Raw genomic sequence first — 27,413 nt, 5'->3', positions numbered from 1 at the left:
AATGCCTGGAGAAGGGGGGCGCCTCGGCAGCGATGCACCCTCGCAATGCCTGGCAGGGGAGGGGGGCGGCTCAGCAGGGATGCATCCTTGCAATGCCTGGAGAAGGGGGGCGCCTCGGCAGCGATGCACCCTCGCAATGCCTGGCAGGGGAGGGGGGCGGCTCTGCAGGGGTGCATCTTTGCAATGCCTGGAGAAGGGGGGCGCCTCGGCAGCGATGCACCCTCGCAATGCCTGGCAGGGGAGGGGGGCGGCTCAGCAGGGGTGCATCTTTGCAATGCCCGGAGAAGGGGGGGGGCTTTGCGGGCCCCAGAAGGGACGCTGGGAGCTGGGGCTGTGCTGCCAGCAGGGGTGCAGGATCCCCTAGATGCCAGGCCGGGGTGAGGCACCCGGGAAAGGCCTAGCTGAGCTCGACTGCCCGCCCGCTCCCCCCAGCCCCAGCCCCAGCCCCAGGGCGGCACGCGCCGCGGCGAGGGGCGGGAGAGTGCCGTCACCGGGTGGTTGCCCAACGCAGTCACATGACGCGCCCCCCCCGCGGGCGCAGTCACGTGACGCGTGAGCAGGGTCAGGCGCTGCTGTTGCGGGCCGCCTCGGGGGAGCCACGTGGGGTGAGTCAGCGCCGGGCGGGGGCCGCCGGCAGATAAAGAGGGAGGCGCCGCGGGGGTGCGGCGCTTGCGCGCAGGGGCCGGCGGAGCGAGGGGTTCCTCGGGTAAGTGTGGGGCGGCCGCTGTGCCGGGGAGAGGGAGAGCTGGGGCAGGACGGGTGGGGCAGGGGGCAGTTTGTCTGGGGGGAAGAGCTGGGGCAGGACGGGTGGGGGAGGGGGCAGTTTGTCTGGGGCCTGGGGGGGAAGAGCTGGGGCAGGACGGGTGGGGGAGGGGGCAGTTTGTCTGGGGCCTGGGGGGGAAGAGCTGGGGCAGGATGGATGGGGGGAGGGGCAGTTTGTATGGGGCCTGGGGGGGAAGAGCTGGGGCAGGACGGGTGGGGGAGGGGGCAGTTTGTCTGGGGCCTGGGGGGGAAGAGCTGGGGCAGGATGGATGGGGGGAGGGGCAGTTTATATGGGGCTGGAGGGGAGAGCTGGGGCAGGGTGGATGGGGGAGGGGCAGTTTATATGGGGCTGGGGGGGAAGAGCTGGGGCAGGACGGGTGGGGGAGGGGGCAGTTTGTCTGGGGCCTGGGGGGGAAGAGCTGGGGCAGGACGGGTGGGGGAGGGGGCAGTTTGTATGGGGCCTGGGGGGGAAGAGCTGGGGCAGGACGGATGGGGGGAGGGGCAGTTTGTATGGGGCCTGGGGGGGAAGAGCTGGGGCAGGACGAGTGAGGGAGGGGGCAGTTTGTCTGGGGGGGGAGAGCTGGGGCAGGATGGATGGGGGAGGGGGCAGTTTGTCTGGGGATGGGGAAGGGAGAGCTGGGGCAGGACGCCTGGGGGAGGGGGCAGTTTGTCTGGGGGGGGGAGAGCTGGGGCAGGATGGATGAGGGAGGGACAGTTTGTATGGGGCTGGGGGAGGGAGAGCTGGGGCAGGACACATGGGGGAGGGGGCAGTTTGGCACGGGGGGGGGTAGGAGCCGGGGCAGCTCATTGAGGGAGGTTTTGCAGGGATTCCCTTGCAGGCTGTGGACAGGATTTCTGGGTGGTGATGGTGGTGAGGGGAAGTCTCTGGGCAGCCAGGCATGTAGGATGGGGGGTGCTGGGGGATGTGGAGGGAGGGATGGTTGGCTGTTGTCCCATGCCACAGAGAGCTGTTGGGGGCTGGGAGCAGGGAGGAGCATGTTTGGAAGGTGCAGGGGGATGGGTAAGGGCTCTCCCCGTCCCCAAGCAGGGGACTGTCCTTTCCCGGGTGGGTAAGGGAAGCAAGGAGACTGGGGGGAGTTGGCTCAAATTGTGCAACCATCTTGAAGTACTAGGAAATGTAAAGCGGGATTTTCTTGCCCTGTTTAATCTTCCCCGCAAGGGCACAGGTCTAGCCTCTCAGAGGTGTCTGTATTAGCAAATGGACACTGTATCCCATGAACACACCGCGTCTGCTACTGCCTCTTCCCCTTCCAGCTTCTGATCTGTGAGTCCAGATTCCTGCTGGTGGCCGGGTAGTGACTGCGGACCTGGGGTAGCCCCTCTGCTTCAGAGCTTGCATCTGACATTGACAGCCATTTCCCTTTGCTGGCAGCTGAGCTGCCTTCTGTGTGCTGAGGCATAGCCAAGGTCCATGTTGTGTTGTTTACAGGAGGTGACTTTCTAGCTGCAGGCTTGATCGGTGGCAGTGAACATGTAACCGGGTACCTCTGAGGATGTGTGAACAAGTCAGGGCTTCTAGGGAGCCCCAAATGAGTGATCTTGTTTCTGGGGAGACCATTCCCCTTGTGAATTCTGTGTTGGCCTGTTGCATCTTTTTTTCTTTAGGTGCAGCTCTCAGCAAAAAGAGAGATTCTGTAGATTTGACCCGTGAACTGCAGAATTTAAGTATCTTGATCCTTGTCTGGAGGGGATGAGGATTGTACAGTTGCTATGCAGCTACAATTCTGGGCCTCAGTAAGATCTCTGCTAATGCTGGGGTTTTGCAGAAATTTTGCACCCTGTGGTATTGTTGGTAATATCTACGGTGTAGTGCAGGGATCTCAAACTCAGATCACCACGAGGGCCACATAAGCACTAGTATATTGGCCCGAGGGCCACATCCACTGAAACCTTTACATACAGCGGTACGAAAGGATAGTCAAAAATGAAAAAAATGGAAGAGTAAGAGAGTATGCTATTAAAAGTCAAAGTATTAACTTTTTTAAAACTGTAATGCGAAGAGGGGCTTTAATAAAATATAAACACTCAGTAATGCGCCTCACTCAAATGACAAAGCACACATTTACTTTTAGAATTACTTCAGTTAAAGCCCCCTCTGCCTCCGGCCCTGCCCCCACTCCATCCCCGCATGAGGCCCCGCCCCTGCCCTGCCCCCTTTCCAACCCCTTCCCCAAATCCCTGCCCCAGCCCCACCTCTTCTCCGCCTTGTCCCCGCTCCTTCACCCCCCCCCCCAAAGTCCTGAGCACTGGGAGGTAGGCGGAGGAGTGGGAGGGGAGCTTGGCTGCCGGTGGAGTTGGCGCCTGTGGCGGGCCACGTGGTTGAGACCCCTAGTGTAGTGGATGGATAAACAGTCAGTACACAGGGAGGAAAGATGCTCTTGTGGTTAAGGCACTGAACTGGAATTCTGCAGATGTGGGTTTAATCCCTTTTTTCTGCTGGGAGCTTCTGGAGTGACCGTGGGCATGTCACCTTGAGCCTGCTTTCCAGAATTACTGAGCAGCCACCGCTCTTATTGAGTTCAGTAGGAACTTGAGGTGTTGAGCACCTCAGAAGATCAAGCCCTTAATCTCTGGCCAACGTCTTCAAAGGTATTTAGGCATCTAACTGCCATTGACTTCAATGGGAGTTTGACACCTCAACACCTTTAGGGATCTTAGCCTCCACACCTCTGTGCCCCACTACTAAAATGGGCATAATACTTCCCTAGCTTACAGGGCGATTGTGAAGGTTAACTAATGTTTGTAAGGCACTCTGATGGGGACCGGGGCCATGTGAATAAGGTGTGGCTGAGGCAGGGAGGGGGTTTGATCCCTCTAAGTTTGCGGAAGAGGAACTGCAAAGAGCGGAATCTGTGGTGTTTTTAATAAATGGACTTAAGTTAGGGCCATCTGTTACGAATATTGTGTTTTGGCAGCAAGATGGTGGGAAGATCAATAAAGAAACTAAATACAAAACCGGGAGGAGGAGGAGGAAGAACTTCCACTGTGAAGCTCTAGCAATGAATCACTTCTAGTGCTAGTCCTGAAAATCTTTAGCAGTTACCTGCAAAAGTGTTTTTTACTAATAGATGTAGCTCCTTGAGGCCGGTATTATCTGATGAGTTTTGTGAACACCAGCAGTTGACAATGGCCAAACTCCTTACTTATAAATACAACCAACTGGTGTTAGAACTAAAATGTAGGGTTGTCCTTTTGTAATGAGTACTGAGTCAGGTGATTCCTGTGACCGCTGAACATGGTCCCTGATTCTGCGTGGTGGGGCTCTGTGCTTGCTGAGGAGGGTGCTGCTCCAGACCGAAGTCCCCTCTTGTTTGTGGTCACTTTATCTTGTTCTCCTTGCCCCTTATCCAAATCTACCTCCCTGATTGAATTGGCTGCCTCCCCCATTGGTAAATATCAGCGCTGGTTGTACAGAAGGTCTGAAGTCCACTTTCCAGTCCAGTGCAGTAAAATCCGATCCCAGTTTGGAGACCGCCACTCTTGAAGATGTTTCTTTCTCCTAGTTTGGCTGTTCACCTTTTCTGACTTGCCTGTTTTTAACCTCATGCTGGATGTTTTGTCACCTTAGTTTTAAGAGTTTCACTCATCAGGGGAGCCGCACAGGGACAGCTCCTCCCTCTCCTTCCTTCCCGCCACCCTCCTCCCCCGACTCCCCACCCCCAAACACACACACTGTGGTTCATTACCTTTACATGCCCATAGCTTTTGCATTGCTCCCATCTGTGTACAGGATAAAAACGGTGGCTGCTGCCTTATGCTCGAAGAATGATCAGACACAAGCTTTCTGCAGCCAGTGGGATGTGCCCGAGGGTAGCTCTCATACAGTTTATCTGCTCCTGATGTTGGTCCCACCCTTCAGCAGGAATCCGGCTGGATAAGTTGAGGCAATGTCCACATGAAAGCTTCAGTCACTGGTGTAATTACCCGGGTGCAGACCCCCTAGTGCATGTAGATGTGTTGCAACACACAGGTTACCCCCATTGTGGCGCTAATCCAGCTATCCCCTAATGTAGACAAGGCCTGAGGAAAGGGAGCGTTAACCCCTGAATGCGTGGTATGTTTTTAGATTGTGAAGGCATTTCAGAATTGATTGCCTAACATAGGAGCTGCTAAGAAGGATCCTTGGGGCAGGGACTGTCTTCCTCTGCCTCATGCAGTCCCAAACGGACTATGGAGAGCAAATCAGTACTGCAGCATATCTGAGGACTGGTGCACCCAAAACATGAGGAACTTATTGCACAGCTTTGGCCTGAAGTGCTGTTGAACGCATGAGACTGGGCTACTCCAGGCTAACTTTGCCAAAAATGCCAGTTGGTTTTTAAAGCTAAATCATGTTAGTGCTTCACTGATATAGGAATACTGGTATAGCATTACTGGCGACCTGCTTCTGGAGTGGACACGGATGTACTGGTATAGCTGTGTCTAACACTGGGGGCTTTTGCTAGCCCAGCTGTGGCTGTCAAGGATCACGCCTGCTTGACTTGGCTGTATCTGCAGCAATCTGCAGTGTAGATGCAGCCTAAGAACTGGGTCAGCTAATGATATTGTAACTGGTTCTATGGAAACTGTTCAGACCCCATGGAAGCCTTTTCTAGGCCAAGACTTCAACTGCTGATGAAACCAGTTTAGCTGAACTGGCTTTGAAACTAGTTAATTCTTGAGGGGGAGCAGGGAAGGTAGGCGGACTTCCAGTGTCACCAAGCATCTGGGACCCTGGCTATAGCCTGAAGATAGTCTCGTAAACCGCTGTTAACCAGAACTAACCTAAATGCTGCAGCAGGGTGGAATTTCTAGAGTCGCATGCTTCAGTATTCAGGTTTTCTTAAGCTGCCCCCAAGATGTCAGTAATCAACAGACTGGAAAGGGCCAGTCTCCATTCTTACCTAAAGCACATCGCTTCAAGTAGCCGTGAGTTGTTGCATGAGTCTTTAATAGCAATTCTTCTGTAAGCTTTCCAGTCTGTTCTACTGGAATCTAGGTCTTGGGTAAGAATCTGGGTTTTAATTTGGTTCCTACAGAGCTTGATTTCATTCACAAGGGTTAATTTTAAAAAGAAGCAGCTTTTTAACATCAGTCTTACTCTGTTTAGACAAGATCTGTGAGTGGCATCCGGTTTTGCAAGCATAGAGTATTTTGCTAACTTTCTAGCCTCCATAACAGATTGTGTTTCACAAAGAATAATGGGGAGATATGGCTGATATGTGTTTAAAACAGTTAACCTTTGGTGATGATGCAGTAATAGATACAATACATCGAGTCTGGTAGCTGCTTTATAACCGTATGAGTTATCAAGTTAAGCTGGCAGTTCATCAAGCAAAGCAATATTACTTTGAGTATATGCTTGTTTTATCATGGCTTTAGTGTCATGTACAAAACATTAGCAGCTAATGCAACAGCCTTTTAACTGAGGGACAAAGTTCAGGTTTGTGTATCTGCAATAAATGAAGTAGTTACAGGGAGATGCCAGACTTTATTTTCAAGTTATTGTGTACATACAATCGTAGACCAACCTTTCTGGTTTATTACAGCTCAGACATTGAAATGATTTGTCTCCACCTCTTGCTCAAGGATATAAAAGTGTTTTATGAGTATTAAGCCCTTGTGAGGTAGACTATTGCGGCCGCTTACAGATGGGTAAACTGAAGCACTGAGGTGACTTCACCAGGTCAGAGGCAGAGAGAGAACCTGGGAGCCATGGTGTCCAGTTTCTCCTCCAACCGCTCCCACTCTATGATGTGGAAAGGCTTTCTGGCTATTGGCTTGTGAGTGTATAGTTGCTAAAACTCCAGCATCTAGTGCTGCTGTGATAACCGCTCCAGATGAGAGCTGGGTTCATTTTTGACTGGGTCTTGCAGTGGGAGGTAGAGGTAGGTCTCATCAGAGTGGTACAGCAGTAGGGGAGGGACAGATGCATTCTTCAGTCCTCTAAATCACACCAGCACAACATGCTGCCTGCGTTGGATCTCTCATTTCCACTGGCTAGTTAAGGGAAATAGACATGGATCTGTCTGCACCTTCCAAATCTGCTTGTCAGTTGGGGAAATAGTTGAAATATGGTTAGGTGGGTGGGAAGCACTACAGGGCTAGTCTCATGAGCTGAAGGCTAGTTTGAGTCCAAGTATCTGTTCCTGTTTTCAAGAGACCAGCTTCCTAGAGGCTTCTGGATTTCAAACTGGACGATATGACATGAAATGAAACCATTGATCACATGTCTGAAGCATCCTTAACACAGCTGGAAGTGAAATAACCCCTTTGGAGGCTTCTGGCTCACATTAAACTTGTGACCAAGGATGAGAGAGCTGGGGGAACTTCCCCAGAGTCTGCAGAGTTCCTGGATTTTTTAAATCTCTGGATCCCACTGGGCCCTAATTGTGTCTTAATGTGAGATTATCACTTTGCCCCCTTCAAGCCAAGTGGTGAAATTCTCAACTCCGCATTATATTTTGACTCCCTTGCAGAATCAGACATCAGGGTATTGTTCTCCATTGTAAAGGTTACCTGTGCTATCAGATGAGCTAGACAGTTTAAATCTATGGAGGAACTCTCCTATATTCATATTATAGGAATTCATAGAGCTAGTAAAGCAGAGAGCATTGTGCTAGATGCTAATAGTAAAGCAGGGAGCATCTCCTGTAGAGCTTGCCATCTTAAGACCATGGTTACACTGTTCAGAAGCACCAAGACATAGGGCTTGTCTACACTACCGGCCAGGTGGATGGGCAGCGATCGATCCAGCAGGGGTCGATTTATCATGTCTAGTATAGTCGCGATAAATCGATTGCACTAGCGTCGACTACAGTACTCCACCTCAATGAGAAGCGCAAGGGGAATCGATGGGAGAGCGTCTCCCGCCGACTCACCGCAGTGAAGACGTCGTGGTAAGTAGATCGAAGTACGTCAACTTCAGCTACAAGAAAAGGAGTACTAGTGGCACCTTAGAGGCTAACCAATTTATTGGAGCATAAGCTCTCGTGAGCTACAGCTCACTTCATCGGATGCATCCGATGAAGTGAGCTGTAGCTCACGAGAGCTTATGCTCCAATAAATTGGTTAGCCTCTAAGGTGCCACTAGTACTCCTTTTTGCGAATACAGACTAACAGGGCTGCTACTCTGACTTCAGCTGCATTGTTCACATAGCTGAAGTTGCGTAACTTAGATCGATTTCTCTCCCCCTGCCCTCCCCTCCCCACATAGTGTAGACCAGCCCTTGGGAGCCTAAATCCCATTTTCAAATATGATTTAGATGTTTCACCCCCATTTTCAAATGTGACATAGGCACTCTCCATGCTTTTATCCAAGATCTGTCTCTCTTCACCCTCCCCATGTGTTGCTCTTGTGGGTCAAGAGCTGGGACATACGCAGTTGCACAGAGACTTGCAAGTGATTGAACAGCCCGTCCATCACTTTCTTCTAACACTGTTTTGTTACAAAGAAACTTGCAGCAAAAATCCAATGCTGCCATGAGACTTGTGTTTGTAAAACCTCATGTGGATTCTGCTTCCACTTGCATTTGGCCTGAGCTAGGAGCGGGAGTGGGAAGCGGTGCAGGCCAAGGGACTTGCTGGCTTCCACTTCCTGCAGCTCCCATTGGCTGGGAACAGCAAACTGTGGCCAGTGGGAGCTGCGGGGCTCCATGCCTACGGACGCTCCCAGGTAAACAAAACCTCCCAGCCCGCCAGAGGCTTACTCTGACGGGCCGGGAGCCAAAGTTTGCCGACCCCTGAAATACAGGGTCAGCTTATGAAAGGGCCATACAGTTTTTGCCATTTTTACCTATTCATCTTGGGGAGTCGGCTTATAAACAAACGGGCTAACGAACAGGTATATACGGTAAGTATTTGTAGAACAGTCTAGTCCTGATCATTGTATAGGGCAAGCCTCAATAGCACTGTGCTTGGGACACCAGCAATCCTTCATCTAAGGGAGAAACCCTTCCATGCTCTGAATTTCCTACTCTTCAGAGTGTGATACCAGCTGATTAAAGAGGAACTGATCAAGTGCAACTAAAAAAGAAAACTGTGTGGAGAGAAGAGGAAGTGGTGGGAGCACGACAGAATACTAGCCAGTCACTTCAGTGTGTAATCCAGCTGCACCCAGGGTGTGGGAACTGGGCACAAACTGGTGCTTAGCTGAGTCCTGTTTGCTGCTTTGCCTCTCACCTTGAACTAGACTTAAAGCCTCTTCAGAATCTTTATGCCCCAGGCTAGCGGGTCGAAAGCAGGCAGGAAGATGTCAGCAAACATTCAGCTTTTTGATTCTTGTGAGAAACTTAGCAGCAGCGTGTTCTGCCAGACTCACTCACTGATACACTGGGGCGGTCTCGTTGCATGTTGTGGTTTTTTTAAGTACTGAATTGCTTTGCTGAACAAATACAATAGAAGAATCAGGCTGCTTAAAAGCTATACATCTCTCTGGCTGCGGACCGAACTTAAATGCAGAGAGCGTGTATTTGTTTTCAATTTGGTTCTGGCTCACTGGAGAGCAACGGTCTCTACCTCAGTGTCTCAAATTGCGGAATCTGATATGAATTCACAACCTTCTCTGTCTCCGATTTTGTACAAACAAAGTGCTGTCAACTAATACTGAAACTCTGTAGAGCTGTCTTTGAGTCCCACTAGTTGCCCCACTGTCTAAAAACAAAACCCTGCAATTTACAAAGTGCTTTTAAATCTTAAATGCCGGACAAATGCCAGTTACGTATTCTGATCTTTCTGAGGTAGGAAAGTACGTGCATCCTCCTCTTACAGTAGCAGTTCAGTGACCTGCTCAAGACTGCAGAGGGAATATTAGATTAAGAACCGAGTTTTAGGCTAACACATATGCTTAGGGCTCTTGGGGCCAGATTTTTCCAAAGAGCTCTGCACCCTTGGGAGATGGTGGATGATCGGCACTTGAAAATGTGGCCACTTCATTTAAGTGCCTAAAGTGGGAGTGGAGCTCTTGAAACTCTGGTCCAAGTTATGCTGTCTGAGCCCTGGGAAAATCTGGCCCTCAGACAGTGCCTCTCTCAACTAAAAGAACGAGGAGTACTAGTGGCACCTTAGAGACTAACAAATTTATTGGAGCATAAGCTTTCGTGAGCTAAAACCCACTTCATCAGATGGATGCCCCAACTAAGAATTTGGCAAAAGTTTGCCTGGGCCAGCAGTTCTTCCGTAGGATGGTGCTAAATCCTGCAGCACCAGAACTGAAGTATGGTCTGGTAGCCTACATCTGAAATGATAGCCTGTCTAAACGCTGCCTCCCAAGAAGACTGTTAAACGCGTTCTCTCTGATCTAGAGCAGTCTGCTGGATGTTTTCATCTGACCCATCATAGAAGACTACAGTTCTGCAGAATTTAATATTATATTTAAGATTCTAGCCCTTGTGGCTGTGGAAAAAAGCCATTGGGATTTGACTCAGTACAGTGGTGGCTCACTTGGCTCTGCAGCCGCTTGAGGTCTGATTCAGCATTCCCCTGTGTGGCCTAGCCACTTACGTCAGTGGTGAGTGAGTGTAGAACGACTTGATAGTGAGTTACGCTTGCTTTCCACTGACATAAATGATTACTTGAGGCACAGGGTATTAGTGAATTGAGCCCTTAGCATGCTTGTTTTCAGCCCAGCTGTTGACTCTGAAACCTAATGACATTGCTGGCTTGCTGAATGTTTCTGCTAAAATAAAAGCAGTGAAATGCTTAATCCATTCTGTTGGCAGTGGCAGCTGATCTAGCATGTGAGGCAGCTTCTTCTCGGTGCCTTCTGAACCCCCTTGCCCAACTGTGAGTGGAGGTGGGTAGAAATGAGCCCTGTCTCTCTCACTAGCGAGTGATGCTGAATGCAATAGCTAAGGGATAGTATGGTGGTTATACAATGGCCAACTCTACCTCTGTGGGCTGGAGTGGTGGAAGGAAGAGGCAGATGAAGTAGAGAAGGGGATCTGAAAAGTGCAGTGTAGATGAGGCATTGTGCTTGTTATAGTTGGCATCGGTGGGCTCTGTAGTTGGGTGACCCTGGATCTAAGTTAATAGAAGTTTATTGTTTGGGAAATAGCGTCTAAGAAATCTATGAAAGATTTGGCCAAAGTATCCAACTGTAACTATCAGTGGCTTGACTCTTTGTATAAGGAGGCTCTCTGGGAGGTGCCAGGGGATGTAATTAAGCAAGTGTTGCACCTTTAATGGCTACTGGGAGCTATGGTTGGGTATAGAATTCCTGCATTTCCCTCCCCTGCAGCATAATCTAAAAGGGGAGGATGAGGATTGCTCAGTAATATGAATGACTCCTTTCTGGGCATTGGGTAGGACCAGTAAGGCTAGCCTATGTTTATCAGGTTGCCATGGGTAATTAGAGGATGTTTACAGTTTAAAAATCACACTTGTGTTTGAAATATTCCTCCAAGTAACTCCCAAGTGTGACTAGAGGAAAACAGAATCTTTTTTTTTCTCTTGTCCGTATTTGTGCATTTGACAGTGTTTTGTGTATTTTCAGTTTCACAATCCATCCCCCTCCAGCCATGTTAGTCAGTTTCCTGTATTTCTGTAGGTCTTCTCACACAGCAACAGGGGAGAGAAACCTTAACCATACAGGAAACTGTGACTAAAACCCATAAACTAGAAGGGAGTCTGGGGGCAGTGTCTGAAACTACTAACTTCTTGGTGAAACAGAGTCTGGATTTCAAGTTGCATCCCACTGAAAGTGCTGATATAAGAAGGGTTAGGTTAAAAATAAATAACATTTACAAGGTCAGAAACTTTTCTTCCAGGGGAGTTCTTGTGGTTTCCCCTCTCAAAGAAAAAAGTACATGTAAACTCTGGAAATGGCCAGAATGACGTTAGCAGTAAAGATCACTCAGAGATGTGCTCTGGAAACTTAGCTCTGAGTGGGAGGAGGTAGCTGGTGGTCAGTGAGCGCCCTTCAGTTGAATTGATCTCTGCATAAAGGACTCCATCAGCACCACTAAAGCTGATGGTACTGGGTACTTGGCAGGCTGCTATTAAAAACTTGCAGCTGGCCCAGGCCAACTGGCTCGGGCTCAGGGGCTGTTGAATGCCAGTGTAGACGTTTGGACTTGCGGCTGGGGAGCCCGTGAGGTGAGAGGGTCCAACCGAGCTGCAACCTGATCCCAAACGTCTACATGGCAGGTAAACAGCCTCAAAGCCTGAGCCCCATGAGTCCAAGTCAGCTGACACAGGCTAACTGGGGATGTGATTGCAGTGTAGACGCACCCTTACGCTTAGTCTTTGCCCCAAAGAGCTTTCTGATTGTCGTCTGTGCAGGGCTGTGGTTTGACACCTTTGGCTCCCTTTCCCATCCTGAAGGGTGGATGCATGGGGGAGCAGTTGGTATGCATTCTCTTAGGACCTCAAGCATAACTGAATCGATAGCCACTAACTGCTCTGGGATGGAGTTCAGAATAGGGCTTTGCAGAAGTCCTGTTGTACCAAAAAGCCATAAAGAGAAGGTACAGGTCACTTGTGTCTTCATTGTACTCTTCCTCTTAGCAATGGAGAATATTTTTGTTTAAGCCATTTAAACCCACGGCCCAAGCCGTGGCGCTTCTGGGGTCTTCTCTGTTTTGGAAAAGTTGCATGAATGTAACTAAATCTTGAAAAGCAAACTTGAAAATTTTACCTTTTGTCTGCTCCATCCACAATGTGAGGTTTGATCACTATGTCCATTGGTCAGTGTAACGCTGTGCCTCTGGATTGGTAGTCTTAAAGCATGAGCTTCTGTTGCCCATGCTAAAGGACCCAGCTCTTAGTCCCAAGACACACAGAGGTTGACCCCCCATCTCTCATGAGAAGGCCTGTGAGCCCGGCCTGCGCTAGGGGTTTTAGCAAAAGATTCCTGCTGCTGCTAAAATTCCCTAGGGTGGGCAGGGCCATAATGACAGAATGTCAGGACTCAAAGGCCATCTCCAGCAGTACAGTGCCTCTTACCCATCCTGCTTGGGCACTGATTCAAAGGGGAGAGTGCCACCTACTGATTTGCCATGAGCACTTTGGGCTGCAGTTTGGGATTGAAGTTCGGGGGGGTGTGGGGGGGGTAGTTCTCGTAAACTAATTTGCCTTGAAAACAGGAGGCCGGTCCTTTCACGAAGATCCTTTGGCATTATATAACAAATGAATAGCTTTGCACCGAGTTTTATTTAAGTTGTTGGCAGGGAAGAGGAATGGATTGGTGCAATTCTGGAGGTCTCTGCATGTGATCCTTTTGGCAACCAGTGCAGTACTGTGAGTCTAACAAAGCAGCACAGCCCCCTCCCTACAATATCCTTCTCTGCTCACTTGCAGTGTGTGTCATTACCCTGCTTATAATCACGTGACAGGCTCTGCCTAACAATAGCTGGCATCTGTTTCTACGAGTCCTTGCCAGGAAGAACACCAGTTAGGAAGGGGTTAGCTGTGCATGTAGGCAGATGCAGTGCATGGATTGACGTGTGGATCTGTTTCCAGGCAAAGAGTACTGCTCTGTGACCAAGATGTGGCAGTCTGTGTCTGCCCTGTGTATCCTGGTGACCCTCGTGAGTGCCCGCAGCGTCCCCTACTTTGCTCCCCTCTCACACGATTTGGTCAACTACATCAACAAACTCAACACTACATGGCAGGTGAGTAGCAGTGCTTTTCCTCCTGTGCGCTCGATGCCGGTGGCCAGGTTGCTGATGGAGAGCAGTGGTCCTGTGCACTGGTAGTGACTGGATGGATGGATGCGATTCCTGCCCCATAAGTGTGTTCCAGCCCTGACTCAGAGGGACCACCTTGCACAGCCTGGATAGCTGTGTCTAGGCAAACTTTGCCTCTCCTAAAGTTGCCTGCCATGTCTGGATTTTGCTGGCAGCTGTTCACTGGGATCTGAAATCCTGTTGCATAGGTCACTAAGCAGCCATTAATGTATGTTTTCACATAGCACCTCTTCCTTGCAGAAGATCTCAAAGCACTTTTCAAACTGTGTAAGAAACTCTGAACTGTCAGCCCCACAGCAAAGTTAGCAGGAAGTGACTGTCCTATAATGAGCGTCCTGCTGGCAGTGCCAGTTATGTAAACAGGATGTTAAAAGCACACCTGGAATTCATCCAGGTCGGATGTCTATTTGGGAAAGGGCAAGGGGGGCTTTAAGCATGTGGGCGCAGCTTGAGAATTCTCATCCTGGGAGCAGCACAGCGCCTCCTTTTGCCATGTTAGGGCACTGGCTTGCTGAACTGCCAGCCCCACTGCCTGCAGCATCTGGGTCATCTGTGAAAGTCAGCCAGCCAGACGCTGACCCGGTCTCTGTATTCTTGGCTGACAAGATTTGATGTAGTCGCAGCCAAAGGTGGGTGTGATGGCAGATGGTAACTACTCTTGGTCGCTGTCCTGAAATCCATTGGCTTTTGGGAGGCTGTGCGGCCTAGTGGATAGAGCACTGGCGTAGGGGACCCAAGAGACTTGGGTTCTATTCCCGGCTCTCCCACTGGATGATCTTAGGGAAGTCACTTCACTTATCTGCCTTCATTATTTCCATTGTACAGCTGGGGAAATGATACTGACCTCCTGTGTGAAGTGCTTTGAGACCCATGAGTGAAAAGCGCTATCTAAGAGCTAGGTATAATGATTAGATGTAAATCTGCATCCTGTTAACCCAGCCTGGATGTTGCTTTATGCACACCGGGTAGCTTGTCATTCGTATTCCTTGTATGCTGCCACACCATTTCCCATAGCTTGGATCAAAATCGCTTACTGCCAGCATAAAATACCTACATGCAACCATGAAGGCTGAAGGTCCGTGTATGCTAGGACAATAACCCATAGCTCACAATGGCTCTTACCCACCAACTGAGCTGCTACTGTCCATGAGGCTCATGTAGCCTCCATACTCCCAGTAACGATACCGGCTATGGGTTCAGCCTCATGTGGAAGGCCATGCCTACACTACAGGGACTATCGCAGCCTAGTTTGGGCACTGTAGCATAGCCCTGTAGTGCAGACACCATCTATAGCAAGGGAACTGGGTTTTCCATCGCTATAGAAACACCACTCTCCAAGCTATGGTGGCTAGTAGACAGGACCTAGCTGTATCTGCTGACCTAGCCCCATAGCTTTGGCGCTCAGGAAGGGTGGATTTTTCACACCTCTGAGCACCGTAGCTATGTCGACCAGGCCAAAGCATGTTTGGGAATGAAGGAGATGGTGGTTGCTGCTGATAGAGCTGTCAGCGAAGAGGACTTTTCCTCCTTTGGAGGAATCCTGGCTAGCCCAGCCTTGAAATGCAAAATGGGTGTCTCCATGCATGACGGTTGGTTGTATGAGACCTGCTGTAGCCAGTGGGCTATTAAACACTCAGTAAAATGGTACTGAATGAGGCATGTTCCCAATTTACCAATCCAATCGTAGAGTATTTGGGTTGGAAGGGACCTCAGGAGGTCATCTAGTCCAACCCCCTGCTCAAAGCAGGACCAATCCCCAATTTTTGCCGCAGATCCCTAAATGGCCCCCTCAAGGATTGAACTCCCAAGCCTGGGTTTAGCAGGCCAATGCTCAAACCACTGAGCTATCCCTCCTACACAATGGCTGTATATGACTGCCATTGACCCTGATGAAAAGGCCATTAAGATAAGAGTGAGCAGTGCAGCATATTCGAGATGCTAATTGATTCTAACTGGGAGTAATGAATGGATGGGAAGACAACTGCTGGAGAGAGGGGGCTTTGCAAGGAAAAGACCCCCTGCGAAACATAGCAGCCGTAACGAGAGAGCTGGGCAAGCTGTCTGACCTATCCTGGAGTGCTGGGGAAACCCTGCTGAGGAGTAACCATCAGGCAAGACTTACCATGGCAGGCAGAGCGTGTTGAAACCCAAAGCTCCGCGGGCAGTGAGTGGTATCCCTCCTTGCTGGAGTGCTGGGCACAGGTGGCTGTGTTTACCTGGTCAGTAGGCTAGCGTTGCTCTCATTTCACGTTGGCAGGTCATGCTGCGTCCTGATCTACCAGTATAGAAGGACAAATGCGTAGTAGCAGAATGAAAGGGACCCAACTGATGATCACTTGTGTGTCTGAATCTTACCTGCTTGTGTTACCAGTCAGGCTTTAGCTCTGTCTCCATGATGAGCTGGCGGTGTGACTCCCAGCAGAGCCGTCCCTAGGGTATGGTGAATCAGGGCGATTGCTCCAGGCCCTGCGCTTCGATTAAAATCGTGATGAGGCGGGTGGGTGAGCGGGCTGAGGAGGCGAGCGGCAGACAGGTGGGGGGGAGGAGCCCCCTTACCAGAGCCTCCCTCTCCCCACAGCGCCTCCTGCCTGCTGGTGTGCCCTGCCAATCAGTGCTTCCCCCTCCCTCTCAGCACCTGCAACCTGCTGCGGATCAGATGTTTCACAGGGTCAGGAAGTGCGAGGGGGGAAGAGGCAGGGGTGGGAAGAAGTGGGGTGGGGTCTTGGGTGGGGTGGGGTGGGGGCAGCCCCCCCCCCAGCAGTTCAGAAACTCTGCACCTATGTCCTGGGCCCCACACCCCCCTAGGGAAGGCCCAGCTTACGTACATGTACTCGCACTCGCTTGAGGAGACTAGCAAGAGTATAGAGATCAGAGTAGCCTGGTCAGTTTGTCCTTGGTATTCAGGCAGGTTTGTACTTGGTGCAGCTACGGTGTGATAATCGGCAGCAGATGTGTACCGGAACCGGGAGTCGCGCCCCTAGCTCACATTTACAGCCTGCGTGTGAGACAACTAAAAGGAGGGAGAGAGGGGAAGGGTGATCCAGTGGTTAGGGCACTTCCCTCAGGCTTGCGGGGCCTGGATTCAATGTTGTTCTCAGCTGCAGACTTAGCCTCTCCCCAGCTAAGTACCCTCGAGGATCTGGGCCTTAGTCTCTTAGCCCATCTGTAGAGTGGTGGGTAGCACTTCCCTATTTCCATGGAGTGTTGAAATACACTGAAGACTGAGGTGCTCAGCTGCAGTGAGGCTAGAGAAGTACCTTGGGTAGATCAGAGACTCATTTCTTTCTGTCCAGGTGCCATGGTGTCTGGTTTTGGGGTCTATCTTTCACTGGCAAGAGCAGAAGGACACTTCAGAAACTTGGCAATTGTGACTAAAACCCACAAGAATTGGCAGAGGGAGGCTCTAAGGGGCAGGCGTTGCCCCTGAAAATGCCTGGGTGTTCCTCCTTGGAACAGGCCGGGTGATGGTCATTGCTGGTATTGAGGTTCAGTGTTCTCTCTCTTCTCTCCCCCCGCCCCAGGCTGGGCACAATTTCCACAATACTGACATGAGTTATGTGAAGAAACTGTGTGGTACATTCCTGCACGGGCCCAAACTGCCGGTGAGGTGAGTGCTGTGGGGTGTAACACATGGGGCTCCTTCGAAGGGTGGGAGAGGAGAGGTGTTTCCAAGCTAGGAAACCCCTACAACGCTTCATATCCTTCTTTCCCCCTCCACCGTACCTCTGCCAGCCTTTCCCTGTACAGGAGCCTAGTGTTGTGGAGATCCCTTGCTGGGGTACTGAACAGAACTCCCTCCAGAACTTGGCTAAAGCTCACTTGTGAATTGCCAGCACTTGGCATTTTTTTTTTTTTTTTTGAGGCTTTGTGCAACTCAAACTTGGGACCAACTTAGGACCACCTTGTCCAAGCCTCCACACCTTTCCCCCACCTGTCTCTTAATAATGCAGTGTGCTTCGATAGCTCCTTCATTCGAAGGTCTGTGCTGTGCTCCCAGACACCACCCGGTATCTTATAGACATGGGGTTGGGGGAAAGTGACTCATCCAGCATCCTACCGGAAGTCTGGAAGTGCTGGGAATGGAACCTAGACCTGACACCCAGTCCTGCGCTTTCCGAACCCTGCTTGTATTTACACAGCCAATGTCCGTCTAGCTCAGCTGGAAGCTATGGGCTGGATACAGAAATCGCATGATAGAATTTTCCAGCCTTATTTTGCAGGAGGCCAGATGAGAACTGCAGTGGACCCTTCTGGCCTTAATCTGTGACTAGAACTACAGTAAAACCCTGTTTGTCCAGCTCTCCGCAAACAACCAGCGCACGCAGGTCCAGAAGTGGGCCATCTCTCCTGTGACCACGAGAGGGTGCTGCAGCCTTGCACTTCCCATTCTCTGGATTATCTGTTTTTGATTATCAGATCTGGCCCTGTTCCCATCTAGAGCGGATAAACAGGGCTCTGCCATACTGTAGAGTTTAACACTTGGGGCTCTTTTGAAGGGTGGGAGAGGAGAGGTGTTTCCAGGCAAGGAAACCCCTACAACGCTTCATATCCTCCTCTTCCCCCTGCACCATACCTCTGTTCTGGGCCCAGAGCAGTGCGGTGGGGTCTACTATACCCTGAGCCCACCTAGTCATGGGGTATCTAACTGCTCAACCTTGAGACATTTGTCTTGGGTCTCTTCTAAAGCGAGTCAGTGTAGAAATGTCAATTTCTGTTAACTTGGTCTCACAACATGAATCCTTCATGTAACTTGGATGGCTGCCTTCCATTACAGGGCCGGGTTTGCTGGAGAGATGAACTTGCCGGACAGCTTTGACTCCCGGGACCAGTGGCCAAATTGTCCAACCATTAATGAGATCAGAGACCAGGGCTCCTGTGGCTCTTGTTGGGTAAGAGGATCATACTGCCAACAGGGAGCAATCCGCTGTGGCTGCAGCCATGCAGATGTACCTGAACGAGCTAGATCAAAGCAAGCTCCAGTAACAATAGCCATAAAGCTGTAGCATGCCACTCAAGGATGTACCCAGAGTCCTGGGCAGGCAGGGCTAGCTCATGCCACCACCTATGCGTCTGCAGCTTCACTGCCGTTGTTCCTGGTGGCTTAATTAGCTCTGCGTGCACAGAATGTGCTGCTCAGAATTACTCCGGGGATGTGCGGGTTTGCCATTAAACTGCAGAGAAGCTGTCTCAACACATGGCATAACCACTGTGGTGCAAGGTATCATGCCTCACAAAAGGAGGAGGGGACCTGACAGTCTGTGTAGTGAGAGGTGAGTGTGTGTGGTCTATGCTGCCTTATCTTCCAAGAGAATCCAAGCCTCCATGGGCTGCAGTAGCATCTCTGTCTCCAAACAGCTGGACTGGGACATGCACTCATAAAAACTCCATCTTAGAGGAGCCCTGCGCAGTGATCCGGGGTACACCTGGTGAGGTGGGAAACATTGCTGCTATTAGAACTTAACAGCCACCTGCCGTTGGCTCTCTAAAGACACAGGGCTCTATTTGCAGACTGGCTGAAATGTCCATCAGTCCAATAGGTGCAGCCTTGCCCACACGACCCTCCGGCCCAGACAGCAGTCCCACACAGTCAGAACAAATTCCCTTGGGACTGGAGCCACCTTAGTGCATGGTCCAGTCGTGTCTCTCCTTGGTAGCAAACACTCCAGGCCCTCCCCTTCCCCTTGGAGGGTGCATGATGCTCTTCCCTCTGTGTTTTGTAGGCGTTTGGTGCGGTGGAGGCCATTTCGGACAGAGTCTGCGTGCACACCAACAGCAAGATCAATGTGGAAATCTCGGCAGAAGATCTGCTGTCTTGTTGTGGCTTCAAGTGTGGGATGGGGTGAGCAATTCTCATGCTTCAAAGAAATGGCTAGCAGGACCTTTGTGCCAGCCCAGAATATAGACCAGTGAGCCAGACTGTGTATTGCACTGACCTCCCCCTGACTTTCCAGTCTAGGATCAATAAATATTAATATTTTGTGTAGTGCCTAGGGTGTAAAAGGGTGACCTTGTGTTCTCCGCTCTGTGGTGGGGGTTCCTACACACTCTGCTGCCAAGGACCTTTGGTAATGCTCTTCTGGCACCTCTCTGGGTTCGAGGGGAAACAAATGGTATTGGGGGGTGGGGGGAAGACTCCCATCATTTTGATCCATCTTCATGCTGGTCATTGAAGACCTTACAGCTGTGTAAAGTCCTAGATCTAACTTGCAACCTCCAGGCCATCTCCCTAAACTGAGGCTTTGACAGAAATGGAATGAGTTTATACTCTCCCTTTTGAGTTGGGACTGAAAGCTTCAGTGTTGTGGCCACACTTTTCTGTGGCTTCTCTCCAAACTGGAACGTTGGCAGAAATACTAAATCGTGCAGGAGTAGAACTCCAGGGTGTCAGATTAGCTTACCCTTTAACTGGTTGGTAGAAGACCCCACATGAGAGCGAGTTAGTGTAAAGCTTTGACCTGCAAGCAGATTATGCCTGGTCTTAACTGCAAGCATGTGTGGACTCTTTTGCTGCATTGGGACCACTCATGTTCTTTGAGTTAAGCAAGTGCGTAAGTGTCTGTCTGCAGGATCGGAGTCTGTGACCATCTGGACCCTGTGCTAACCCCAGTGTTGCTGTATTTCCCTGTCTCACGTCATGCACAAACTGAAAAGTTACACTTGGCGGGTGCAGAGCAGGCCCTGCCTTTTAGACCAGGAGCTTGGGAGTCAGGACTCCCGGGTTCTCTTTCTGCTGCTACTGGCTGTATGGCTTTGGGCACACCTGGTTCCAGTTATCCTTCAGTCGAGTGGGCACAGTGTTCCTTGGGGGCAGAGGCCTGCAAAGCAGCTGATGAAAAGGACGCAGGCAGCAAATATTGCTTGTAACCAAAGAGGAGGCAGTGTGTCCTAATGGCCAGAGTATTGACTGGGATTTGGGAGACCTAGGCTCTGTCCTCAGCTCTTCCATTAGCCTGCTGCAGGACCATGAGCAAGTCCCTTCACCACTCTGTGCCTCAGTTTCCCCATCTGTAAAGAGGAACTATGTATTGCTACCCTGCAACCCTCCTTTAAGCACTGAGATCTAGAGAGGCAAACCAGCTAGGAATAAGCCTCTCCCCCACCTGGCTGCTCCAAGCTGTAACAGTTCTATTGTAGTGGGATCCTGACCATCAACGATCCGCTTCCATACTCCGAGCATCTTAATTCTCTAGTGCATGTGCTCGAGTGTTACTAGATGAACTGGCTTGTGTCAAAAGTGGCCCTCTGGCTGTGCCAGACCCCTTCACCCAAAGACCAATGTGGAAGCTGAGCTAAGGGCTAGGCCTGGGATTTGTGACTGACATGCCCATGGTGGTTCTTGCAGGTGTAATGGCGGCTATCCTTCTGGAGCGTGGGGGTACTGGACTGAGAAAGGCCTGGTGTCTGGCGGGCTCTATGACTCCCACATAGGTAAGCCAGAAGCCATGCAGGCTGTCAATGCTAACCAAGGGAGTTGGACTATGTGGGTGTCACAGTTACAGGGCTAGCTGCACCTCTGACCCCTTCTCTGGTCTGCATGCACACACCCTGAAACCAGTATGAGGCCTTAGGCCGTCTCCTTCCTTGGGGTAGAATCCCACAATCTTCCCGCTCCTAGACAGGGTCCTGGGCTGCCGTCCCCTGTGCGTGACCCCCGCTTACCCCAGCAGCCCTTTCCCTTTGTGACCAATGGTGAGCCCAGTGACCCAAAACAGCCAAATTTTGTTTGTGTAGCTACTGAAACAAGCATAGGAGAGAAGAGGTTTTTAAACCAGAAGGTGTCTGTCTCACCTAGACCTGTTGGGCTTACTCCCACCCCTCCTGACCCCTCGAGGTCTGGGTTCAACTTGGCGCTCCTTCTGCCCTTGGGAGACTGACTTTTAAATGCAGCCAGAGGCTTGCTCTCTCCCTGTCCTGAGCTTGGCCCTGCTGCCAGTTAGAGCTCGGCAGGATGTTGGAGAGGGCTCTAGTGTTGTGTTTTTAAAGCGTCCTGGGAAAGATCTACGTACACCCAGACACCCACTCTTCCTTCCTCTTCGCGTTATCAGACAATCGCGCCGTATGTATGCACATGGTAAGCATCCTTACAACAGCCACAGCATTCATTAACGACTGCCAGGCAGCTCCAGATCTCTCTCACTGGGGACCAGCGACTAGTTCGTCTTTTATAGATGACGAATGGCTCTCATGTAAGGAATGTGGGGATGCAAGGTTTGGCTTTAACAGACATTTCTCTTATGGTAGCTCAGGCAAGTCACCATGTGTCATTCTCTTCCCTGTGCACTGGAAGGTTTGTGGTGCATAATTGCCAGGCCCCCATGATAAACTGGACCTAAATTCCTACAGTCCCTGGATTCTGCAGCAGGCTGGGATCTCTGCAGCAGTGTTAAACATTTGAATTACGAAAGCTAATATGTCCGTTGTCATGCTAATATTTGTGTCAAGTTTGATGATGCTGCAGACGCTCGTACTGACAACACAGTTAAACATTGGGGAGAGGGGATGGAAGCACTAGTAACTGGGGTGGGGACGCTTGGCCCTAAGGAAGCATGAAGGGGGTTGTTTGAGGATATGGGCTGAGTGCATTTGCTGGCTGTTCATTTCTATCCATCAGCAGTGGAGGTATCGGAGATGTGACTTAGTTTATCGTTAGGTTTCAGAGAACTCCCTGAGATGCATGGGTAGGTTATGTATCTGCAGAAGGAGCTGTTTCAGGCCGACTCTGGAAGATATCACCACATCACTTAGGGATTTGAGTGCGTTGGGGCAAGGGGCTGTGGGGTGGTGGGGTCCATGGGGCCCTGCAGCACTCTGGGAGAGCAGCCTCTGTTCTAAAGAGGCTGGTGTGGGAGAAGCTGTATGACCTCTTCTGTCTAACCCAACAGGCTGCAGACCATATTCCATCCCTCCATGCGAGCACCACGTCAATGGGTCACGCCCCCCGTGCACTGGGGAGCAAGGGGACACCCCCAGGTGCGACACACACTGTGAAGCAGGCTACTCGCCTTCATATGAGAATGACAAGCACTTCGGTAAGAGGAAGCCACTTGCCCCGGCCTACACTAGACCCATGCACGTCTCTTGCCTTTAGATTCTGAAAGGCCTAATGGCCTGCCTGCGCCGGCGGTCAACACCATGGCCTTGGCTCATAGCTGTGAGCATTACGTGAACAGGGGTACTCGGGGCCCCTAGCATGGCTCATATCTTAATGGAAAGTGTGTCTCACCCACCGGCCTTCCTGTGCGGGGTGGAATGTCCCTCTGGCCACCATGGCACTTGGGTGTCCAGTGTATTTTGAGCTGTTGCTTTTTAATGTGCTGCATTAGAAACAAGGAGAGCCAGCGCCCTGGGGGCCACCAGCTAGTGTCCCCAGTCCAGCGTGAGACCCTCTGGCTGCGGGTGGACGGGTGACTGTGCTTAGAACCACAGTAAAAACATGCCCCTGCTGAGAGAAGAGGCACCGCATGGGAGCCCTCTATCGTGTCCCTTCACAGGCAAGCCATTCAGAGTGCATGGGCTCTGTGCTCCCAAGCTCTGCCTCTGGTGTCCGCAGGCCCAAGCCCTTGTCGTGCCCTAGCCGTGGTGCTGTGCAGGTGTAGAAACCAGCACGGTGGGCACTCTGGTAGAACTTCCACTGGCTCTAGGGGGGTCTCTGTTCCTGGACTATGCACGTTCCCAAGGAGCTCTTGCCTTGAATCCTCCTTCCCCTTCTGAATTAAAACATAGAAAGGGTTTGTTGCTTGTCAGCTGAGGTTAGGGTCCTTCGTGCCAGAGTGAACCCCATATTGGAAGTTCCCTGAACTCTCCATGGGTTTCCTGTACTGGGGCTTAGCCAGATGGTGAAACTGAGGCACACTCTGCTCTCACTTGTGCTGGGCACTCTAGGTCTTGCAGGAGGCTCTGTCTAGCTGCATCCCTGCAAAAAAGCCAAATATCCAACATCTCATAAGTGTCTGTAAACTGCACTGGCAAATCGGGTGACATGATGCTGCATGATGAGCCTTCTCCTGCTATAGCTGACTGCAGCTTTCATTGATTACGTAGGAAAGTTAAATCTGTAAGATGGAGGAAACTCGTCCCCTGCCATGAGGGGTAGTGAAGTGTGGCTCAACCAGCTTGACTGACTATTGTCATCTTTTTGTTTTGTTTTTTGACTGGGAGCCAAGTCAATTAGTGGCTTCTAATTTCACATCCTCCAGTGCTCAGGAGTAGACTCCCGCCTCCATGGCAGAGTCCTGCATGGACCTCAGAGCAGACTGGCTCCCAGTGAAGATACTGGAGGCTAACCACTGCAGCTTGCACTGAGTCTGGGTGGGTTGACGTAGGTGCCCACAACTTCTGCTGAGCTGTATCTGCTTCTGCTCCGCAGGAGCTACGTCGTACAATGTCCCTTCCAGTGAGAAGGAGATAATGGCCGAGATCTACAAGAACGGCCCAGTAGAGGGAGCGTTTGCCGTGTATGAGGACTTCCTCATGTACAAGTCAGGTAAGCATGACAACTAGGCTGTGGTGTGGTAGCTGAGCAGATGCTTCACGGACCATGACCGAGGGGGTGGGCATTGCCCTACCACAAGTTACTGGCCAGGAGCCAGGGGGACGCTCTCTGGGTTGGGTTAGAAGGAATGTCAGACTGATCACAAGCAGCCTCTCTCGGCCTTCAAAATCACCATGCTGGGCAAGCGTAAAGCTTCATACCCAGTAAGGCAGATGCGGTTATGTTTGGGTACATGCCTGACCCCCCTCATTGTAGTTTATAGTGTACTGGGGAAACTCAGACAGAAGTTTAGCCAAATTTTAAAGCATTAATAGAATTGATGTCCTTTCATTAGTTTAAGTCCCCCTAAGTGGAGTCCACGGTTGGAAAACTGGGGCCCTTGACTGGTTGTGGGGTCTAGTGTCTCCTCGTTTCCTCTTGCCCCCTGCAGGTGTTTACCAGCATGTCTCTGGGGGAGAGGTTGGTGGCCATGCTATCAGAATCCTTGGCTGGGGCGTAGAAAATGCAACGCCCTACTGGCTGGCTGCGAACTCCTGGAACACTGACTGGGGTGACAATGGTAAGCAGCCAGGATGTACTTTGGGGCAGACCAGAATTGTGGATTTGTTTTTCTTTCTACAGGGTTAATCTCCCTATCTTTAAATCCTGATATAACTGGTGCTCTTAGGAAGCAGGAGTTGAGAAGACCCTCTCTTGGCTGGGTAGGAATAGCCAGATTCTGTTTGTTCAGCAGGAACGTACTGACCTAGCCTGGTAGAGCTAAACCCTGCAGTCAGTGAGCTTAGACACCACCGCCCATGAAATGCCCATTGCACATCTGGTTGTATGACTCTCTGTAGGATATGGGTGATGGGGTTTCTCCAGCAGGGCCCTCCTGATACTGACTGAGCCTGCCTTTGTAGGCTTTTCTACGGCTTTCCTCACCCTGGTACTCAGAGCATCTCCCATCTGCCCTCACAACACCCCTTTGAAACATGGAAGCCTTCCCCTCCACTCTGAGGGGGAACTGAGAGCGAAAGGGACTTGCCCAGGGTCAGCTAGGAAGTTACTCTCAGTGCCAGTGGCATTTGGGACCCATGGGAAATCCCCTGGGTTTGGGTTTTGGTGAGCCTTACCTGCCCCATGGCTTCAGACCAGGAAGTGAGATGAGAGGGAAGTAGTTTATCAGTAGCCTTCATGCCCTTAATTGTGTGACACCAGAGAGGAAACACAGTGGCAGAAGCAATTCTGCTGGGGAAGGGAAGGTGGTGTGGTGGGATAGTTCACTGGGCAGGGTGGCAGGAGACATGGGTTCAGTTCCTGGCTTAGCCAGACACCCTGTGTGATCCGGGGCTAAGTCATTCTCTACCCTGTACCTCAGTTCCCTCTGTCAGAGCTCCCTCCAGGGGTGGGGAGGGGATAAATCCATTGGTTGAGGCACTCTGTGGCCCTCAAAGTGTAATAAAAGGACCTCACCTGTGTGGGGAGCTGACCTGCGAGTATTTACACAGATGTTGTAATTGGGTGTAACAGGGAGTCTCAGCAGAAGTGCAGTAACTAAGCATATATCATCTAACTAGTCTAGAGGGGTGCCTGGGGCTCTACCTAGAAGGAACTTGAGGAGTCATGCCCCAGGGAGAGTTTGATGCCAGTCTGGAAAGTAAGAATGCCCCAGGTTGTAAGTGACTCTTTTCTCTCCCATGTGGGATTAGTGACTCTCTTTAAAACCTCTCCAGGTTTCTTTAAAATCCTCCGAGGGCAGGACCACTGTGGAATTGAATCCGAGATAGTGGCTGGCATCCCCAAAACAGAACTGTACTGGAAGAGGATCTAACTCCCTGGCTTGGGTGCAGCTGAAGAGATCAAATCACACCTCTGATTCTTATAACCAGGTGCAGGCTGGGCACAGAGCCTGCACTCTTGAGACTATGGTTGAAGCTACGTATTAAAGCCTTTTATCTTGTTTAGTTGTGTGGTGGGGATGAAGGAGGTGGCTTCTGTATTCATGCGCTAGCTGCCTTCTCTGCTGGAGCTCTCCGCTCCCAAGCCAGTTTGTGTGGCATCGGCCCCCCCAAGCATTCCCTTCTCAAAGGATGGAGCTAGAAGTGACATTGCTAATCTCTCACCACAGTACGGGGGTGACTGAGCCACTCTGGCCTTTACCTGCCTAATTCAGAGAACCCTGTCATCCAAGCATGGGTGAAGCAATCACTTCATTTTGGAAACGCAACAGGACTGGCCAAAGTACATGCAGGGTCAGGGAGGCCGGACTGGATGACCTAGGGGGTCTCTTCCATCTCTGATGTGATGCATGCTACTGCAGCAGCAGCCTTGCTGGCTGCTGTCCCCGAGTTTGACTTCTGCACTGCAGTGTGCCCAGAGGCCTAGCTTCTCAGAAGTGGGTATGTGCAAACCCTTGTCTGTACATAGTGGACATTGCACATGCACTTTTGAAAACTCATACCTAGGTTTATTTGCTAACCTTGTTTCCTGAGTGGAGGAGCCTCTTAATGGCACAATACTGGCTCTAGTTGGAGTAGAACAAGGCTCTTCGACAGCTTAAGCTTTTCATAAATATCTTCCTCTGCTGCTGTTTAGTTTTTTTATTTTTGTGTAAACCACTTGGCTCCTCGACCATTTATTACAGCTCGGGGATCAAGCAGCCTGTTACAGTGGCCCATGGATGCTAAGAACATGTAACTGAACTAAAGCGACTGGTGTTCAGATGAAGGCCAGTCTGGGGCTTGCAGATAAAATAAATGGGGCAGAATTGTGTCCTCTCTTCCAGGCAGCTGCTTATCTCAGAGGGCAGGTCAGCAGATTGGTTGAAAGCGGACTTTGGGCAGCATGCAGCCTCTGCAATGGGGATTTTCTCCTAGGGTGCTTTAGTGACTGCAGATTTGAATTTAGGCTGGGTAGAAAACATAGAAATGGAACTAGGTTAAAGTGCACAGGGGAACCTAGAGCATGCACCAGCAGGGTCTACATAAACCAATTAATGCACATGTTAAAATGCTTTAGAAATCACACCCCCATGGTGCTACTGGTTGGTGTGAGCAAGCTGTAATTTACTTAGCTCACTTAGCACACATGCAGCTGGAGAGGACTGATCTAGCTTTTTTGCACACAACCACCTTCATTAGTTGAGTGTTTTTAAATAGGGAATCCTCTTACTGCAGACATTTTAGCTGAAGATAGGTGGGGAAAAGGAGACATATGTAGGAGGAACCATTTGTGGGAGGTGATGGCACTAACTCAGTTAACTGCTGTTAGTGTAACAAGCTGGAATAGGGTGTTTAAAGCACAGGGCAGGTCTTGCTTACTGGAGAGATGCCCGGCTCCTGCAGTGAGTAACACTGCATCACCTGTGGTGTAGGAGACTTGCATTTTGTTTAAATGGGGACTCTTAACTTCTGTTGTAATCACTTATCCAATATTAACATGGCTTCAGTGTAGCTGAATGGAACAATTGTGCCAATAAAAGATTTCTCCAA

General features: G+C 50.7%; 1 protein-coding gene across 1 annotated transcript; it reads left to right on the top strand.

The window, feature by feature from the left end:
* The first annotated feature begins 549 nt into the window (after positions 1-549).
* CTSB (cathepsin B) lies at positions 550-27,413 on the top strand. The gene is made up of 10 exons (XM_084624739.1): positions 550-706; positions 13,222-13,373; positions 16,970-17,055; positions 18,223-18,337; positions 19,169-19,287; positions 20,791-20,876; positions 22,331-22,477; positions 23,815-23,931; positions 24,371-24,499; positions 25,656-27,413. Exons 2-10 carry the CDS (start codon positions 13,248-13,250, stop codon positions 25,751-25,753), a joined length of 1,023 nt encoding a protein of 340 aa, XP_084480865.1. The 5' UTR covers positions 550-706; positions 13,222-13,247; the 3' UTR covers positions 25,754-27,413.

The sequence above is a fragment of the Lepidochelys olivacea genome, assembly GCF_965140295.1.
Source record: "Lepidochelys olivacea isolate rLepOli2 genome assembly, chromosome: 3".
Classification (NCBI taxonomy): Eukaryota; Metazoa; Chordata; order Testudines; family Cheloniidae; genus Lepidochelys; species Lepidochelys olivacea.
This window is presented reverse-complemented; position numbering and strand designations above follow the sequence as displayed.